This window comes from Lactuca sativa, chromosome 5 (assembly GCF_002870075.4).
Source record: "Lactuca sativa cultivar Salinas chromosome 5, Lsat_Salinas_v11, whole genome shotgun sequence".
Lineage (NCBI taxonomy): Eukaryota > Viridiplantae > Streptophyta > Magnoliopsida > Asterales > Asteraceae > Lactuca > Lactuca sativa.
In genome coordinates, this window is record NC_056627.2 from 256849028 (window position 1) to 256861892 (window position 12865).

General features: G+C 34.8%; 2 protein-coding genes across 2 annotated transcripts; both read left to right on the forward strand.

Moving 5' to 3' along the window:
- Nucleotides 1-4378: 4378 nt before the first annotated feature.
- LOC111886999 (pathogenesis-related protein PR-1 type) lies at nt 4379-5092 on the forward strand. The gene has a single exon (XM_023883232.3). The coding sequence runs from the start codon at nt 4434-4436 to the stop codon at nt 4920-4922; it is 489 nt and encodes a 162-aa protein (XP_023739000.1). The 5' UTR covers nt 4379-4433; the 3' UTR covers nt 4923-5092.
- Nucleotides 5093-10645: 5553 nt separating this feature from the next.
- On the forward strand, nt 10646-12057 carry LOC111887041 (uncharacterized). Its single transcript, XM_023883264.1, has 4 exons — nt 10646-10769; nt 11098-11249; nt 11330-11796; nt 11877-12057. The coding sequence occupies exons 1-4, from the start codon at nt 10646-10648 to the stop codon at nt 12055-12057; spliced, it is 924 nt and encodes a 307-aa protein (XP_023739032.1).
- The last annotated feature ends 808 nt before the right edge of the window (nt 12058-12865 follow it).

Genomic DNA, 12865 nt, shown 5'->3' on the forward strand with positions numbered 1-12865 from the left:
AGTTAACGTGACCATGTTTAGCATTCCATTGAGATGACACTATGTGTTTACTTTCTGATTTAGTTGTAACAACCTTTTACTTTATGTTTATGACTGAATGAACGTTGAATTTATGGTTTAATTGCTATTTGAATTATTTAGTCTTTTTCAATTTATTTTGCCAAGTTTGATTCAAGATCCATATGTGTTAAAGATCGTTACTTATTCATTATTGCTGAATTGATTTAATTTAGATGACCATCTGACTATGTTAATTTGAATCATAGTTGTCCAGTGACCATTGGTGATTATGACTAGTGTTTTGATTGAAACCTAGGGTTCGGAAATAAAGTTGTGAACTTTAATGTGTGTGCATGAGTAGAATGACCGTTCTTTTCATGATTTAACTCCTATGACCATTAGGGTTAAATAAGATCAAATCTTGCTTAATACAAACTGAATATTGGGTTGCATGATTGTTAGTTTACCGGATCAATGAATTAATAATTATGTTGAAATCGAAGGATTAGTAGTCGTGACCATGACACTAGTCATATTACAAATCGGTGAATAATGAATAAATATCCATTATATCGGTAGTTAACCATTAATTTGAGACGTAATTTATCTAAATCAAAGTACCTAAAGAGATTTTATGCAATATTAATAAATTAAAAGTAAGTTTGCTTGGGGGCAAGCAAAGGCTAAGTGTGGGGTATTTTGATATGTATATATATATATATATATATATATATATATATATATATATATATATATATATATATATCATATCATATCATATCAAAATATGTTAGCCTTTATTATTCTTACTTAGAAATAAAAGGTACTTATAATGTTTAAATTTATATTTTATACGAATAATGTTGCTAGAGCCGAAAAGATTTAAAGGAAGACGGATGTTGGGCTTAAAAGGCAAAAAGGATGAAGATGGCTAAAGGGAGCCTACTACGCCCAGCATACTGACGAGATGAAGACGACCCCAATGTAGATACAAGTACGCCCAGCGTACTGGGAAGGTGTCCGGCATTCCTAATTGCGATCGGTTTCTTGGTACGCCTTGCGTACACTGACTTATGCCCATCGTACGTAAGTCGGTTTCAAAGTATATAAAAAGCGATTTTCGGCCAACCAGTTGGGAGAACTCGACTACCATTGCTCTTTAGTCGATAAGTAACTTATATTTGGCCGTTTTAAGGGTATAGAAGGCGGTTGGGAGGCCATTAAACTGACAGGAGCAAAAATCTAAGGGATTAGAAAACGGATTCGTGTCGCTAATAATGTGATTTGTTATCGTGACCATGTTTAGCATTCCATTGTGATGCCACTATGTGTTTACTTTCTCATTTAGTTGTAAAAACCTTTTTACTTTGTGTTTATGACTAAATGAACCTTGAATTTATGGTTTAATTGCTATTTGAATTATTTAGTCTTGTAAAAACCCTAACCCGAAACCCAACACGAACTCGACACGAAAATAAACGGGTTGACACAACACGACACGTTAATTAAATGGGTCGGGTTAGGGTCAAGCACTTTCAACCCGTTTAGTGTTTCGATAGGACACGAACCCGACACGACATGACACGATTGCCACCTCTATCTGTTAAAGATCATTACTAGTTCCCTATTGCTGAATTGATTTAGTTTAGATGACCATCTAACTGTGTTAATTTGAATCATTGTTGTCTAGTGACCATTGATGATTATGACTAGTGTTTTGACTGAAACCTTGGGTTAGAAAATAAAGTTGTGAACTTTAATGTGTGTGCATGAGTAGAATGACCATTCTATGCATAATTTAACTCCTATGACCATTAGAGTTAAATAAGATCAAATTTTACTTAATATGAACTGAATACTGGTTTGCGTAATTGTTTGTTTACCTGATCAATGAATTGATAATTATGTTGAAATCAAAGGATTAGTAGTCGTGACCATGCCACTAGTCATATTAGGAATCGGTGAATAAAGAATAAATATCCATTATATCGGTAGTTAACCATTAAGATATGTAATTTATCTAAACCGAAGTACCTAAAGAGATTTGTCTTCTATTCAATTTATCGATATTTGATGTTAAGTGGTATTTGAGTATGTAATAAAACATGTGGTTTGTTAACGTGGATTCATGTCGGTAATCATGTGGTTTGTTAATGTGGATTCATGCCGAGAGGCCGTTAAACTGAAAGGAGCAAAGATCTAAGGTATTAGATTGTGGATTCATGTCGGTAATCATGTGGTTTGTTAACGTGACCATGTTTAGCATTCCATTGAGATGACACTATGTGTTTACTTTCTAATTTAGTTGTAAAAACCTTTTACTTTATGTTTATGACTAAATGAACCTTGAATTTATGGTTTAATTGCTATTTGAATTATTAGTCTTTTTCAATTTATTTTGCAAAGTTTGATTGAAGATCCATATGTGTTAAAGATCGTTACTTATTCATTATTGCTGAATTAATTTAGTTTAGATGACCATCTGACTGTGTTAATTTGAATCATAGTTGTCCAGTGACCATTGGTGATTATGACTAGTGTTTTGACCGAAACCTAGGGTTAGGAAATAAAGTTGTGAACTTTAATGTGTGTGCATGAGTAGAATGACCGTTCTTTGCATGATTTAACTCCTATGACCATTAGGGTTAGATAAGATCAAATCCTACTTAATACGAACTAAATACTGGTTTGCATGATTGTTTGCTTACCTGATCAATGAATTAATAATTATGTTGAAATCACATGATTAGTAATCGTGACCATGACACTAGTCATATTACAAATCGGTGAATAATGAATAAATATCCATTATATCGGTAGTTAACACATATGGATCTTCAAGTCAGGTTATAGAAGTACCTAAAGAGACTTGTCTTCTAGTCAGGTTATCGATATTTGATGTTAAGTGGTATTTGAGTATGTAACAAAACATTTGTTATTGCTTTCATGTGTTTTATGTAACTTATAATCAAACACTTCAAATTAATTCACCACTGTTCCCCTAGTGTTCGACACCTGTTCTTACCACACATCAAGTTTTTGGCGTCGTTGCTGGGGAACGGTTTTCAATCAATTTGGTTTATTTGATTATTCGTTAGTTTTTTCGTTTTTTTGTTTTATTTTTATTTTATTTTCGTTGATATCATGTCACTTGTCGGGAAGGTGTTTCTTGTTTTGTGCAAGAATATGTGATCATACGCATTGTTTGGTTTTACTTTTGCATGGGTTTTGAACATCTCATGTCATTAAAAATCAAATACTAAATGACGACTACAAACTGTTCTATGAGATGTCTACAGGAATACATCACATATTTACTCAATTTTTCGATAGGAGGAGGCTAATGAGCATGAAATCTACATCAATGTTGAGGAAGAATATGGTGGTGCCAAGATGAGGGGGTTTCGATTGCACCAATTCCATAGAGGTGAGAAATGATGTTGATGATTTTGGAGAGAGAAACAACAATGGTAAACATGAATGTCATAGGTGGGCGAGGAAGAGCGTCACCCATGGATATTTGTTATTTTGTTTGGATCGGTGAAAAGAATGGAATCCGAAAACAATTTATATAAACAAGTTTTATGAATGGAGAGGCGACAAGTTTCTAGGTTCAAGTCGACGAGGAGGTTTCTAGCTTTCGGGCTCTCGTGTTGTGAGTGTCGGTGATGAAAAATATGAAAGAAAATGGTGGTTAGAGTAGTGACACTTATGGAATGGAAGAAGGTGGTGTTTTGGAGATGTAGACAATGAGGGTGGTTGGGTATGGGAAGGTGGGTCCTTATTTAATAATTTCGATTATTAAAAATTATAAATAGGCAAAGACAGGGACGGACGCAGAAATACACAGTAGGTGTTGCCGTGGTTGAAGAGGTGTTGCTGGTGCATGAAAAATAGGCAAAAAACCAAAAAAATCGTAATGTTTTCCATTACGTATGGGAAAACTAGGTGTTGCCGGTGCCACACCGAGACACCAAGTAAAACTGTCTCTGGGCAAAGATAAGAAATTTAAAAGGGTATAAATGTTTTTCCTATATGCACCAGGGACCAACACTATAATTTCTTCATACCGTAGGGACACGATTTGTCAATATTGAAAAGGTTGGATCAAATGTAAGAATTTGATCAAACCATAAGAACCAAAACTGTACTTTACTCAAAATTATATGATGTGTCCTTCATTTGTATCCATACGATTAAGAATTTCCGGGAAAAAAATAAGTCACAAAACAATAAGGACCAAAACGATTGGAAAAGTTTTAAAAGTCTACACTAAAAGATGAATTAGAATGTTGTAATATTTTCTTTATGTATATACAAGCGTCACAATTGAATTCTATATTCCAGATAATTTCTTCCTATAAATTCTCACTCATATCACCCAACTCCAACCACCTTAAGTATCTTTTTGTTATCACTAAACAAAATAAAAAATGGTCCAGAGGAACAACAAATTACTTCTTCTCGCTATATTCATGGGAATTATTAACTTTTCTCAAGCCCAAAACTCGCCACAAGACTTTGTTAATGCCCATAATCGAGCTCGAGCTCAAGTTGGTGTAGGGCCCATGACATGGGACAGTCGTGTGGCTAGTTTCGCACAAAATTATGCCAATCAAAGACGGGGTGACTGTCGGATGATGCACTCCCAAAACCGTCCCTATGGTGAAAATCTTGCCTCTGGTTCAGGGTTTGTCATGACCGGTGTAGATGCTGTGAACATGTGGGTTGGCGAGAAGGCCGATTATGATTATAATTCAAACACTTGTGCTCCGAACAAGGTGTGTGGGCATTATACTCAAGTTGTTTGGAGCAATTCGGTTCGTCTTGGTTGTGCAAGGGTTCAATGCAATAATGGTGCATGGTTCGTGACGTGCAACTATGATCCCCCCGGCAACTATGTTGGGCAAAAACCTTACTGAAGTTGCATGTATGAAATAATTCGCCCGCACTCACATGAAGTATAACTTTCGAGTGCATGATTAAATAAATCACACTTGAAATATATGTTCAAGTGACTGATTAAATAATTGTAATAATTGGATGGATGTAAGAAACATATGTTAATAGATGTTTTTCCATTCTTTTCCTAGTTTTATAAAGTATGGTACCACAAGTATTTTGGTCTAAGATCTAAACATGCTTCAAGAATTAAAAAGTATGTACAACACATATTTACCCAATATATAACTAGGTATATGCATTATATCAAATAACCAGTAAAACTTCGAATGATTTTGGCTTTGAGCATATAATCCTGGTGTTTCGTAAATGTCAGAGATGACCACGATTCGTTACACCTTTCTGCTTACATGTTACAACTTTTATCAATACATATAATAAACCGAATTGATCATTTTCACGCCATAATATATTTAATTTGGGCCTTGGATAACATAAAAATAAGTGTCATAAGAGTAAAATATTTTACTTACGGTAAAATAAATTGCTAATATCATTCTAATCTTACAAGCTTTTTCGAATTTGTTTAAATGGTTCTTGATGTTTTTTTTGGCTTCTTAGGGACACAATATGAGTTTTGTCGGGTTTAAAAAGTCATTTTTGAAATTTAGAAGGGGTAAACCCATTACCCCTTTACCATGTCATCAAATAAAATGCTACATAAGTTACTTTTTAATAAAATTTTAATAGAGGTGTCGCCCTCCTTTACCCAAAAAAAAAGCCATATAAGATAAAATGGAAGAATCTGTGGATTAGATCGTTTACGTTATAGACTTTCTGGTCCATGTTTGGATCTGAAGTTGAAGAAGAAAGTAACCTTTTCTCCGATGTCGTCCAATTCTCCGGCAAAGCTTCCTTCTAGGTATTTCCACCTCCGAATTTTTCTTTTACACTCTTATAATTTCCAACCTCTTATTGAACACCAATGGTTGGTACTAAGTAGACGACGAGGAAATCCACCTGATGAAAGGCTCCAAGGAAGCAGTTGGCCACTAAAACAACAAGGAAGTCTGCTGCGGCAACCGAAGGAGTGAAGAAGCAACACAAATTTAGACCAGGAACTGTAGCTCTGCGAGAAATCAGAAATTAGAAAGTATGAGAAAAAGTTGTTGACCAGAAACTCTCAGTGTTGTTGATCATTGTTGATCAGGAAACTCCCAGAACAGATCTTCGATTTCAGAGCTCTGTTGTTGCTGCATTCTAGGAGGCGGTGCTTGATGTGTATATATTTGGATTGTTTGAAGGTACTAACTTATACGTGATTCATGTTAAGAGAGCCACTATTATGCCTAAGGATATGCAACTCGCTCGTAGAATCCGTGGGGAGAGAGCTTAGATTTTTCGATCTGATTTAGCTCGTTGAAGATATTGTTTAGGTGTTCTTTCATTGATTTTGTTGCAAGATGATTGTTTGGTTATCTATTTTGTATCTTTGTTTTTGTGTAAATTGATGTATGTCGATGGATTTTGATATGTTATTCTAATAGGTGATCTAGTAATTAACCAACGTGTTTGTACAATTTATGATCATCTATCCTAAGTGGCATGAAAACGTTATCGATTTTGATATGTTATTCTAACAGGTGATCTGGTAACCAAACAACTATCATGTATTTGCTAAAATAGGAAGTTAAATAAATCCTAAAACACACTAGATTATGGTAAAAATTGAGATTTTTTTTTTGAGTTTATTGAATTGCAAACTATGTGTAAGTTTAATAACTCCCACGAGTCTATGTGTAAGTTTAATAACTCCCACTATTTCGATCATGTATATGGTTATACTAGACAAACTCAATTGAAAAATACATATCTTCAAAAATGGTCTTATTGGTTTCAAATTAAATCAAGTTTGGTCCTTAATGTTTTTTTTTGTCTTTAAGAATAGTCACCATGGTTGAAAACTTTTAATGGATCTTCCTTGTTGCTAACTTCATCACTTTTGGTCCGTTAAGTTTGAACATGTTCAAGGGAAAAATCATATTTTTACATACCACAAGCACCATTTATTTTTTAAATTAAAAACAAGCCCTAAAATCCTAACATTTCACGTTGCACGAATTTGACGATCTTGGAAGCTCCAATGTCCGCCTCCATCTTCCTTTACCTCTGCAACTCCGACAATGACAACTCCAACTCCGAAGTCGGATCATTACTAGGCCCTCTATTTGGCGCTTAACGTTTGGTTCTAGTAACACCCTTTGGTTCTAGTAACACCCTCATCTGAATCCCCAACATTCCCTCTACCATCCCCTACTCTTGACCCGATCACCTTTTCTCCATTCATCACCGACGAGGATCATACCGCAACCAAGGGGTAAACTCTCAAACCCTTTTGGATTATTGGGTGCAAATGGTTCTTCAGCCGTTGGTTTCACAATCGAAACACTTTCACCATTGATGCTTTTAATGTAATAAGAATCACCAAGTCCACCATGAATTGGAGTCAGTTCGATTCCTTTCTTTAACGTGATTCCAATCTCCTTCACGAGCTTTTTTTTTTTTTTTGTGAAGTTACTATAATGCCGTGAGATCTTAATGGGTCTAGATCTATCTCTCTGTTGAATGTCTCTACCTAGAGGAGAAAGACATGGACTTGAAGAGATTTTGTGGATTAAGTTTCTTGTTAGGAGAAGAGGGTAATCGTTACGAATGGCGCTAAATTCATTTTTCAAGATCATATCTCCAAAAGTTAAAGAAATCTCTTCGATTGGGACTTTGAGAGCGATTTGTAACCTTCGTTTGACCATATGTGCATTATCGTTTCGATCCAAATCATTCCAAATACACATCATCTTTCTGTTTGAATGAAGATTTGTCTTCTACTCATGGTTTTCAGTTTCACTCCTTCCATTGTGTCGTTTCCAATAGTGATTCCTTCCTACAGGACTCTTGACAACTGATAGAGCCATTTGTGTTTGAACTGGGTTATCTAGGTTGCGAGACATGAACAAAGGGAGTGATGGGGTTGAGCGTGAAGGTGAAGGTAGGCTGTGAAACACAAACACTCATTAAACAAGAAAATGGTATTTTAATTTTGACACCAGCCATATGATCAAATCAAGTAGGTTCATTTTCCCCTAATTTGTACACAAACATCAACTAGAGATATAGAATTTGATTAGAGAAGACATACAAGAGATACAATCTCATCGAACTATGACAAACAACGAAAACAGAGCTAATTGAAATGCTTATTCTAATGTCATCGCCAACGAAAGGGGAACTCCAACCTCCCTCTTTCTCTTATCGCCGACTCACGACATACACACGTACATTTTTCTTTCTGTTTCTTTTTCCTCCAAGAAGAAAACCAAATTGGGTGGGATTGGGGGTATGCTTTACTTGTTTAAAACTTCATAAATAGTCCTTGTGCTATATAAAAGACGATATTTCTCTCGGATGGCTGGCATATGTTTAAACATAACAAAAGAAAAGTAATTAGAGGATGATCTATCAAAAGTTTTCAAACCATAGGAACCTTCTTTCAAGACAAGACAAAACTTGATTTTTTTGGAAACACGGGAACCATTTTTGAATATTTGTATTTAAAAAACTTTCCCTATAGAAAAAATAAATAAATCTAAATGAGACATATTTATATGTTTTTTCCATTAGATACAATGGAAATGTGCAAGCTTGTCCTGTGAATGACTAGCTAGATGAAGCAGCTAAGGCTCTGTTTTTTTATTTATCGGATATGACACTTGTGAGAATGTTTAGAGCCGATGGTTAGCCAATATAATTATGTTGAGTAACGAAACATGTAGAGTGGATTCGAAAACCATTGAAGAATATATTGAGCGATTACAACATGATAAATAAATTGTAACTACTCTAACATAATTTAAACTAGATTAAAATAGAAAACGTTTAGAAATATTCCATAGACAATAGAAATGGATAATATAATACAACACCCCCTTCCCGTTCCAACTCAAGCACACAAATAATGAACCAACTTGAAGTTTGATACATGAAATGGACAACTATATGCGTTTTGTTAAAGGTGTTTTCGTAAAGATGTTACATGGTTGATCTATGGTAAAGATTAGAATAAGATGAAATGTATTTTCAAACAGGGAAATTGACTCATCAAAGTAATTAAAATTTCATTCTGTTTATATTTGGGTAATGTTTTTTACACATCTAGGTAACGAATTTGTTGGAAGTGTTTAATTGTCATATGTGAACACTTCCACCAAGTTAGTTAGTACCTAGATGTGTAAAAAAAAGTTACCAAAATATAAACAAAAAAAAGGTAATTTTCCTGATAATTCAATTTTCCTTTTTATTAAGACGGTTGATCATAATGTTTGCAATATTACAATTAAACTTTCTTAATACAATATTTATGACTATGTATGAGCATTTAAATTGGCCACGACATGTTGGTAGCCGTTTTGATAGCATAAATCTATTTTTTGTATATTAAATTCATGTAATACATGTAACAAACTTCATTGAAGACGGTGTTCGTCTTTATGTTATTGGTCTTCATCTCTAATACTTTTAGTCTCTATTATAGTTCTTTGGCTCTGACTTGTTTGTTTTTCTCTAACGAATTGAACATGATTTGTAGGTATGCAAATCTCAAGTGTTTTGGTTGACACAACTGTCGGTGTAAACAACTGGTGTGATGTGGATGGTAATTACCATATTTATTGTCGAGTTGGTATGTCATCATGTATTTTCAATTTTTACACATGCACATAGTAAATTTTATTTTTTTATATTTAATATCTTAAACAATAAAATTTTATAAAATGACGATGTGCTTTTTTTCCTTGTCATATATGGAGTTTTATTATGTTTTTTTATTACTTTTTTTTTACCAAAGTAATGAAATTTAAAAAGATATTTATCAAAATTGTATGATTTTAAAAATATCGGAAATCTTCAAAAAAAAAAGTCCCAAACTTTTGGAAAAAGTTACATTTTTGTCCCAACATTTTTTTTGAACAAAAAAACCCAGGAAACCGGGTAAATCGAACATTTTGGCCCTATATTACCGGCAACCCTCATTTAGCTGGTTAAATTGGCTTATGTGGCAAGGAGTTGCTTACGTAGGTTTATCGATCTCATTTACACACATACATTCACAATACAACTTACCTCTCGTTTCACTTTCTCCTTCCCCCTTAGTAAACTAGGGTTTTTTTACCCCCGTGCAGTTGAAATCATGGATGACATCCATGATTTTGATACAATAGATGTGGAGCTGGATGCGTACTTCAAAAAGAAACAAGCTTCCAGATGCAAAGACGAACGTCTCAATATTCTATGTGAAGAAGACGATTACGAGGTAGTAGATGATGTTGAAACTGAAAATGATGCTTAAACTGGAAACCATGCTCAAACTGGAATCACTAAAGAAGAATCAGATGAAGATTATCTAGAAGGTAGTAACGAGGAAGGTAGTGATGAGGAATTTGAGTATTCCACCCACAATACAAAGGTGAAATGGAACAAAATGAGACCAATGCTTGGTTAAATGTATGAATCCCCACATGAACTAAAAATTTGTTAGACCAACTATACTGTTAGTAAGGGTTTTCAAATCTGTTTCAAAAAATGTGATGGTGTTAGACTAGTGGCAATATGTGGAAGTGATACAGAGAAGTGTCCATTTTTGGTTAGGGCTTCTTGGATGAGTATTGAAAGGTCTTTTCAAGTCAAAAAGATGATAGACATTCATAAATGTGTTAGGAATTTTAACAATTCAAGGCTTATGGATCCTACCTGGTTAGCTAGGAAATTTATGAAGGAGTTGATTAGGAAACCTATTAAAATGCAAAGAGATGCAGGTAATAATACAAAGTAAATTTCATTGCAAAATTTCATGGTCAAAGTGTTATAGATCAAGGTTGAGGGCACTATCATTAATTCATGGGAATTTGAGTGACCACTACGCAAGAGTTTGGGATTATGGGCATGAGCTACTAAGATCCAATCCAGACAGCACAGTTAGGATTACAGTTACTGTAAACCCTGATAATACCACAACATTTCATAGATTCTACATTTGATTTAAATCAATAAGAGAGGGGTGGAAAAGGGTATGTCGTACGGTAATAGGATTGGATGGTTCTTTTTTGAAGGGACAATGTAAGGGTGAATTGTTAACTGCAATAGGTAGGGATGCCAATAATCAAGTGTATCCTATAGCTTGGGCAGTTGTTAATGTAGAGAACAAGAACAACTGGAAATGGTTCCTGGATTTGGTTAATGATGATCTTGGATTGCAGGGTGCAAAGGGTGTGTGTGTAATCAGTGACCAACACAAGGTAAAGTAATTATCTCTTTATTTTTCATTATTTACAATAATGTATGCTGTTGCTAATTATTATTTTTTTTCATGTTATAGGGACTTGTTGAAGCTAGTAAAGATATCCGACCATATGTTGAGCACAGGCAATGTGCAAGGCATATCTATGCCAATTTCAGAAAAGTTTATAGTGGAGTGCAGTTCAGAAACATGTTTTGGGCAGCTGCAAAATCTAACATAGAAGGAGATTTCAAGTTTAATATGGAAAGGATTAGGGAAATAAGTTCTGCTGCTTATGATCATACCATGGCAAGGGAACCAACTTCATGGTGCAAGGCTTATTTCTCTATTGGCTTGGCTTGTGAGGCGGTAGAGAATGGGATTGATGAGTGTTTCAATGCAATCATTGTAGACGCAAGAAAGAAACCTTTGCTGACTATGCTTGAAGATATTAGGCTTTACATGATGGAAAGGGCTTTCAATCTGAAACAAGAGGCTGAAAATTGGGTTGGTGAAGTTTGTCCTTCCATGATAACAAAGATGGAAGAATTTGGAGAAGACATTAAGTAAGTATTCTCAATTGTTTTGTTTTTACATGTTTTATCTTATGTTTTTGCATCTTATGTTCTGTCTTATATGTTTGCAGAAGTTGGCATGCCGTTCCAAGTGGAGTGAATGAATATGAAGTAAGGAATGGGTTTCAAAACTATGGAGTTAACTTGAAGGAAAAATTTGTGCTTGTAGATTATGGGAAATTTCAGGAATACCTTGTGTGCATGCATAAGTGGCAATACTGTACACCAATCAAGATCCAGTTAACTTTATAAGTAGTTGGTTCAGCAAGAATAATTACAAGGCAACTTATGATCAGAATATACACCCACTTAATGGAAGTATCTTATGGGAAGAAACAAGTTACACTAAGCCCCTTCCACCCATTGAAAGGAGGATGCCAGGAAGGCCTAGTGTTAAAAGAAGAAGACATGTTTCAAAAAATCAAGACAAGTACTCTCAAGTGTCAAGCAAGGGTAGAATTGTCCACTATAAAAATTGTCTACAAAGGGGACACAATAAAACATCACGCAAGAATCCTACAGTGGTTCCAGAACCTCAACTAAAGAAAAAATGGGCAGGCCTAGGTGGGAGCCTGATTTACTTAATTGGTCAAGAACTAAAACAGGATCTAGAGGTGGTGGAAGGGCTGGTGGAAGGGTTGATGGAGGAAGGAGTAGAGGTGGTGGTAGGGGATCTAGTGGAAGAGGCAATAGAGGTGGTGGTAGGGGATCTAGTGAAGGAGTCCAAACAGAATATAGGGAGGGTACTTCTGAGTTTCCTAAATGTGAGCCTGAACTTGTTGCCATTCCAAATGTTGAGAATGAAAACGATGCAAGTCTAGATTTTCACAATCATATACGCTTAACAATTGACAAACCTAAGGAAATCTTTATACACTACAGAAGAGATCATGGACTGTCTGGGATTCAGTGAAGCAAAATTACAACAAATTGAAGGTCTTGGATTGAGTGAAGCAGAAGTACAACAAATTGAAGATGTTGAAATTGCTATGTCACAAGTATGCTTTCTCATTATTCATTTTGTGATGTTAAATCTTGTAACTAGCCTTTTTGTTATGCT